The sequence below is a fragment of the Camarhynchus parvulus genome, chromosome 1A (genome assembly GCF_901933205.1).
Source record: "Camarhynchus parvulus chromosome 1A, STF_HiC, whole genome shotgun sequence".
Lineage (NCBI taxonomy): Eukaryota > Metazoa > Chordata > Aves > Passeriformes > Thraupidae > Camarhynchus > Camarhynchus parvulus.
The window spans coordinates 7,894,900-7,902,979 of NC_044586.1; the positions used below are offsets into that span (position 1 = coordinate 7,894,900).

At 47.9% G+C, this 8,080-nt stretch overlaps 1 protein-coding gene across 2 annotated transcripts in view; it reads right to left on the minus strand.

Moving 5' to 3' along the window:
- The window catches only part of LRP6 (LDL receptor related protein 6), a 116,484-nt gene extending 112,651 nt beyond the window's left edge, over positions 1 to 3,833 (minus strand). For both annotated transcript variants that reach the window (XM_030960786.1, XM_030960785.1), the window contains exon 1: positions 3,421 to 3,833. In XM_030960786.1, the coding sequence (XP_030816646.1) occupies positions 3,421 to 3,475 (55 nt within the window). In that variant the 5' untranslated portion in view covers positions 3,476 to 3,833. The remainder of the gene's footprint in view (positions 1 to 3,420) is intronic.
- Positions 3,834 to 8,080: the final 4,247 nt, after the last annotated feature.

Sequence of the window (8,080 nt, forward strand, 5' to 3'; positions counted from 1 at the left end):
GGCAGACAAGGGCACACTGATTTCTGAGGAATCATACAATAAAGAAACATGACTAGAAAATGGTTGATTCAAGATTGGAAGAAGAAATAGACCATGATTATTAAAAAAAATATTTCCAAGCCTTACTGTCATAGTATTGTACAGTCTTTAGGTGAAGACACCCTTCACCTGAATGCAAAAACATAGCTCTACCTGGAAATGCCACACTTGGTCTCCAACCCGAGTGCTTCAGGAGTAAAAACCTATTCTTTATCCCCTTCTCTGATTTCTGGTAGAAAAGTTTAGCAAAGTTTTGAACACACCACCACTCAGCAAAGTTTTGAACATTAAACTCTTCTAAACAGCATGTAAATGGATCTATCTTAAAAAAAAACACAAAAACAAGGATCTGTTTATGAAAACAGAAACAATGGATTAAAATAAATTAAAACAGTAACAATATTACAATAATAATGGATTCAAACAAACTCTCTTCTGAACTCTAGGAAAGCATAGTTTGAAAATACCCATTACCAAAAAGTCATTTTCATTTCTTCACTATCTGACCCTAAACACAGGGGTCTGTAACATTCAGAAGGTTTTCACAAATACCCTTTATAAGATTTCTATTCAAGCAAGAGCTTTATGGACTGCCTGCATGATCAGGGTTTAAAGCCAAAACAAAGCAGCAATTGCATGCTGACTGGAGAGCTATTTAAGGAAGAAAGCAAGTCATGAACACTGATGGAGGAAGAACTCTATTTATCCCTTTTTAAAAAGTTGAAACCTCAGTTATCTGTAGTGTCCTGGCAGATGTGATGACACTGCTTTTGCCTCGTTGCAGCTGTCAGTTATCTAACAATTATCTCTCTCATTGGTTTCAGAGCTGTCCTGAAGAACACCTCAAAGTGCCATGGAGCAGCTCTAACTCCACTCCTCTGGAATATCCTAAGGGATGCTTCAAGAAGCACTGTTGGTCAGAGGTGAAAGTCCAATGTCCCAAATCAAACCATGAGCCAAGAGGAAAGAACAGAGACCAGGGACATCGTTCTTTTAGCAGCTATAACATTAAAAAAAAACCCAAGCCCAAACCACAGAACCTCCACAGCATGCTGTCCTAATGGTAACCTCCTGCCCCAGAAATTGAAACACTTGCCCTGACAACATCAGTAGGATCTGGTTTATTGCAGTCCTTGGATGATTTTTGAGACAGGTGCCTTGCCCTGTGCATCCATTTCTAGCCAGTAACAGTTTCATACTTCAAGTCCTTATGCATTTCCAGGTACTGATTTTTTTCCTTTCCAGACTGGCAAGCAAGTCTAGCGCAGTTTCTTCAGAGTAATAGTTCAGTTGTCATAAACCTTTGTCCATTTGCATTTTCTATGACAATGGGAGGCTGGCTCTGGAAGCAGAAAGGATGCTGCAACCCACAAACACACACCACTACATTTGCTCAGTTTCTGTCTCCAGCACTGTTAGCCTGGCATCCTCTACAGCACTGAATTCACACTAAACAGTGAACTGCCTAACTTCAACTCTACTTTCATGTATAAGCTTATTCATACTCATGCTGGCACTGCCTCTGCCTCATTAAGGAACTGCTGACACCTCTCCTGAACTCAACACATCTTACTCCAACCTACCCCATTTGCACAGATGCTGTTTATTAGGGAGAATGTATGCATTAAAATTTGATTTTTGTTTCTTCACGGTTCAGCTGTTCCTGCTGTTTATCTTTATCTAAAGTAACAATTAGCCAGTAGGAAAATTACTATGGTGCCACAAACAGAGGATTACAACTTCAGGTAGGCAACCAAACAGCAGGGCACCATGAACACAGAAGAAACAGAAATGCTGCTGGGATACAAATGTCCTTGGCAAAAGACAGAGATGAGAGATGAGAAAAGAAGGGACAGTCATATGATTTATAGACTTAATGCTTCTTCAAAGTGCCCTGTTAAGCATGAAGTATACAAAAATTTGCAAAAGCACATGCCACTATTTTGAGGTTAATTTGCAGAAATTACTGTAACCATATTCTGTGACATCACAAACAACAGCTATTTCTGTGCTGTCATTTGAACTAGACTGACCATCAAATTAAAGCCAAATTCATGGTATATTAAGCATGGGTATGATTGTTACTTACTAAAATAAACTAATCAGGAAACAGTTTCTCCCCATACTGGAGAGCCAACTTAACTTTTAAAATTTGGGGTTTAACAGTCACAATATAAGTACGAAAAGTTACACATGCCATTTAAATAAGTATATTTGTATCTCTGCAAACAGGATACAATATGGCAAACAGATGCACAGGGTAAAAAAAAAAGGCTATGGATGAGATGAAAATCTTTGTTTTCCAGATTACTGAGCAACTGGAGGCTGAGCACTTACTTCAACCTACGCCACCTTTAGAACAACTTTCATCAAAACACTCTAATGGGGAGGAACTCTCTAAATCAAAATGTGGTTGATTAACTGTTAGCAATTAATCTCTTGCTCATCTAGTATGAAAAAAGTCTAAATCAAGTAAACAGAAACATCATGTATGCAAGCACTACAGATGATTTCTTCCAGAAAGACCAAACACAGATAATAGTTACTGTAGTTAGGTCTACAGTATTAAAAAAAAAAAAAACATGTAATAATGAAAATCGTGTTTTCTTTCAGAGTGTGTCCTGCAAGACAAGAAATTTTGTTGGAGCAGGGAAATAGAATCAAAATTCTCAGCTACTTCAAGTAACAGCCCCTCGTAAGGCGCTCGACTGCTCCTTTAAAGCTGCGTGAACATCCGTGGTGTTTCACCAGAGAAACACAAACTTCTCCCAAGTCCCAGCGCAGCGCCAGCCGAGCTGAGAGCTGAGCCTTCCCGGCTGCCCTGGCTGCGGGGCGCGGGTCGGTGCAGCAGCGCTCCCGGGCATTCCCCGCTCCGCAGCCGAGCCCGCGAGGGCTCCGCGCTCCCCGCACGATGGAACCGCGGGGGGTGAGCGGGACCAGCCCGGGCGTGGGCACAGCGGGACCAGCCTGGCACCGGCGGGGCCGAGCTCTGCCCCAGAGTCGCCGGTGCCCACGGACTGCCGAGCTTGCAGAGAGACACGGGGGGAGCGTGCGATAGTTTAGGGGGATCCTTTAAAAAAAAAGAAGGAAAAAGAAAAGAAAAAGGAAAAACTTGAAAACAACAATGGGGCGGCTCGGGACGCGGCCGGTGGCCGCTGGCAGGGCGGGCTGCTCCCGGCGCGGCTCGGGAAGTTGCTCAGGAGCCGCCGGGGAGGCGGCAGCGGCCGGGAGCGAGGGAGGGAGCGCTGCCCCCGCGCCGGGCCCCGCGCCCCGCCGGCAGCCAGGCCTCGCCGCTCCCCTCCCGCACGCCCAAACATGGCCCCTCGCCACCAACCCGGCAACTTTCCCCCTGCCCCTCCCGCCGCCGCCCGCCCCGCTCACCTCGCATCAGGGAACAAAAACTGCAGGCGAGTAGGCTGCGCAGGACGGCCCCCATCTTCCCTCCCTCCTCGCTCTCACCGGCGGGGAGGCGGCGGCGGGGAGCAGCACCTCCGCTGCCAGTTCATGCTTCCAGGCGGGCGGGGGAGGCGGCGGGGAAGGGGAGGGCGGGAGGCGGGGAAGGGCGGCCGTGGAGATCCCCCCTCGCCGGTCCCTAGCAGGCCACCGGCCCCGGCGTGCCGCCGCGGGAGCGGGCGCTGCCCTCCATGCCGGCCGCTGCTGCTGCTGCTGCTGCTGCCGCCGCCTCACCGCGACCGCCGCGGTCCTTCCCCGATCCACCCCTCCGCCTCCGCCGGGCGCGCACAGGCGCAGGGATACAGTCCTCCTCCTCCTTCTTCTCCTCCTCCTCTTCCTTCTCCTCCTCCTCCCGCGCCGTACTCGGCCGGCTCCCGGCGCAGCGCCCGCCCCCCGGCACCGCTCCCGTCGGGGAGGGCGGGAGCGGAGGGGCGGGGGCGCGCAGCTCCCCTCTGCCGGGCGGGATCGCGCACACGCCCGGCAGCTCCGCAGCCAGCAGAACCCCGGCGGGGAGCGCGGCCCGGGGGCGGCTCCCTAAGGGAGGGAGGTGAGCGGGCTCACGGCAGCCCCCAAGCGCAGGGACGGGGCGAGCTGGGGGGCAGCCGCATTCCAGCGGGACTACTTTGCCTCCCCTCGCCCCCTCCGCCGCCTGCGATGCGTTCAGCCCTGGCCCGTGAGGACGGGACTACTTTCTGCCACAGAGCTGCGGCGGCGTCCGAGCGGCAGCACAAAGGCTCCGATCCCGCTCCCGTGACGGGCCGTAACGCCGGAGCATCGCCCGGGGGGCGGGCGGCAGGCAGAATGAAGTTACGGTCCGTCCCCCCGGTGTGCGGGCTGAAAAGCGATAAATCCCGGCCTTTCCCAGAGCGCAGGGAGCAGGCGTTCCTTATCAGCAGGAATTGCCGCCTGGCTGATGTAATGATGCGTGATTTATTTCCCAGCGATTTTGGGGGTGCCCTGCGTTATCGTCCCCCTTGCTAAACTAAATGTGGCGGGCTGGGTTTGGGCTGCTTAGAGCGGTGGTACCAATAATATGAGTTTAAACATAGTCTTTTTCCCTCTTGCATAGTTAAGATTTTGTAATATACTCTCAATTGGAAAAAAACTTCCCTCCTCACCTTCTTTGTTCCTAATAAACAATGTGAAATGAGGTTTTCTTGCATTTCCTCTAGATGAGAAAATCTACTTCATGATTAAAACGTTTTCATTCAGTGTAGACGTCTACATCACATTCTCCCTCCCTCACAGAACGTGACAGCTGGTGAGTAGAATAATGATATGGAGCAGAACAACTTAGAGCAACATTTGAGGCACTTAAATTCCAAAATCGGAATTATTTTCAGGATTATTAGAAACTCACAGAAGCATTTAACTTTTACCTTCATATGTGTTCAAACATGTATTTTCATAGATTTTCTTGTTGTTACAGTAGGAGATAACATCTGGGCCAGATTAAAGGCCTGGCCATTGTAGGCTGACTCTAAAGGGCTCCTGGTGTTGTGATATTATCAGACTCAGCTTTTACTGGGGAAATTTTTTTTAAAATAGAAGAAAACAGAGGGATTTTTTTAAATGAAGTGTATTTCCAACTTCAAGGTTGCAAAAAAATTTTTTTTTTGAAAATGTAAACAATTCAGCACAACAGCAATATTTGCCTGAGGCCAGGTCTACATTACAAAATTTGTCCTTGACTGTCTGCTGGGTGAAATACTGTGCTGTTACTGTGCTGTCAGCTGGCAGGATTAGCAAACTCAAGCAAGATCCACGTGGATAATGGATGGGAAGATTTGCCATACATAAATGTACCCTGGAGAAGAGAGAACCTGTGCCCAATCCTTGTTTGTCACCTCTAGATTTTGCAGGAGCAGGCAAAAGAAGCACACTTTTATATTTATTTTCACTGTTTAAAAGGAAAATGAAGTTGTTGTTGATTTGGGCTTTGGGGTTTTTTTTCCCCTCACAGTGTTTCCTTATACTTTTTCCATACTCACAGTGTTCCACAATCTGTCATTAACCTCTTGAGAAGTATGGCAGATCTGTAATGAATTCTTTGTATCTTAATCATACAGTGCACAGCTGAGGAAAACCTCAAGCCTGCACCCCTGCATCACAAAACCACATTTCTCCACATGCCATTCCCTCTCACATCTTATCTGTTTCTGCTGGAAGCACTCTGGTGCCTTGACTATCTCTCTTGGGAGCCTGATCCCCTGCCTGGTTGCTCTGACTCTTAAAGACATCTTCCCTGCTGCCCAAGATGACTGGTTTTATTTTTAGCTTTTGAACACTTCTATGCTATCATTTTTGGTGCATTTTGCCATTTTTCTATAATTCAAACCCTTTCCTACTTGGATTTCCTCTAAGCCAGTTAATGATTATTGGTGAAGCCAATAATCAGCCTAGCCCCTTTCCCCATAGCCTGCCTAGAATCCTCCTCTGTCTCTTCCAGCCCAAGTATCATAGAATCATAGAATCACAGAATGGTTTGGATTGGAAGGGACCTAAAGAACATCTAGTTCCAGCCCCCTGCCATGGGCAGGAATACCTTTCACTGTCCCAGGTTGCTCCCAAGTCTAAGTCCAACCTGGCCTTGGATGCTTCCAGGGATGGGGCAGCCACAGCTTCTCTGGGCAGCCTGTGCCAGGGCCTCACCACCCTCACAGAGAAGATTTTCCTGATGTTTGACCTAGATCTGCCCTGTTTCAGTTTGAAGCCATTCACCCTTGTCCTGTCACAGTATGTTCTTGTAAATAATCCCTCTTCATCTTTCTTAGAGGCTCCCTGCAGGTACTGGAACCCCAATTGTGTCACTGTCATGGTTTAGGAATGGTGCTCCCACCAAGACTCTCCAACCCATGCACTGTCACTTACTCCCCCAAATCCCTTCTCTCCTCTGCAGCAGGATGGAGAGGAGAATTGGAGGCACAAAAGGCAAAGATCATGGGTTGGGATAAGAACAATTCACTGGAAACAGCGATGAGATAAGAAAATGAACAGTAACAGCACTATAGTAATGACAGAGAGTACAAAAAAGAAACGTTCTTGCTCACTGCAGGAGCTCCAACAACAGACAATAAATTGTTCCCTCTGGTTCAGAACCTGGGCCTCCCCACTTTCTATTCAGCTTAGTTACTCCACTGGAAGGAGCCCCTTCTCCTCAGAAGAGACTCCCTTCCCCTCACCCCTAGCACTGACAGAAGGTGTTAGGATAACTTCCATGTCCCTACCATGATCTCTCCTGGCTACTACAAAAATTAACCCTCTTGGGTGGGAGTAGGACAGTCACCCTGAAGCCTTCTCTTTTCCAGGCTGAACAATCCCAGTTCTCCCAGCCTTTCCTCACAGCAGAGGTGCTCCATCCCTTTATTCATCTCGTTGGCCTTCTCTGGACTCATTCCAACAGGCTGAGGCCTTTCCTGTGCTGGGACTCCACTTCTGGGGCTCATCCAGGTCCCTCTGGATTGGCCTGTCCTCCAGGTGTGTCCCTGCACTCTTAGCTTGGTGTCATCTGCAGACCTGCTGAGAGTGCACTCAATCCCTTCATCTGTTATTAATGAAGATATTTAAAGAACTCTGGTCCAATGTGGACTCCTGAGGGACACCACTTGTCACTGAGGTACATCAGGACTCTGAGCCATCGACCACTACCCCTGCAAAAATGGCCTTTTTTGAACCCTTTTCCTCATCAGTGCTTAGGGTTCAAGACCAAGTCTATCTCCTAAATGTTTGTCAGCTTTACTTCTAATTCATCCATGTAGCATTAACTTCATAGCAGAGGCTTTTACAAAGTAAAGTAGGAGGCAAGATTACCACACACAAAAAGCCTCCAACAGGCATGATTTCTCTGTTATGTTCCTTATTTGAGCTTAAAGTCAAAGTAAGTGGAGAGGGAATGTCTCTTTTATTTTAGTAAGAAGCTCCCCTTGTTGGTCTCAGTTATTTTCATTCACCTTAGAAAGAGAAACCTTGTTTTGCTGACTCAAATCCAGCTGAAGCTGAGAAACCTGAACAGCTCTTACCTCTGAACTTGGATGTGGGTCAACGACACATGAGTTGTCATGGGATTATTTTTAAACTTGGGCAAGTTCCCTGGTTTAGTTGGTGGCCCAGCTTCACAAGCAGTTGTGTCAGCTCCCAGGACAGCAAGGGACAGCAGCTGGAGCTCATGAAACCAGCAGCGACTGCCAAAGTCCCTCTGCTTTTGAGCTGTGCCCTGGGTTTGAGTGGAGTCAGTGGGATCTTCTCTAGAACCAGAACCAAAGTCCCTAATGAGCAAAAGCTGTTAGAAGAAGATGAATGCTCAGCAACTGAATTTGTGACTGCCCACATCACAGAAGCCACTATCATAATTAGCTTTCTCACGGAATGTTTCCACAAGAATTAATGGGCATAGTGTGCTGAAATGCTGCTCCCTCTGAAGGCAATGGTAAAGTTCTCACTGATTTCAAAAGGGCCAGGATTTCATACTGAAACTCAAGCTCAGGTCCTCATGCCCCCAGCATGCTCCTGCAGCACAGGAGCTGGGGAAATGGGATGTAATGTTGCTATCCAGTGATGCCTGTTACAAGCATTTCACAGAATAAAATAG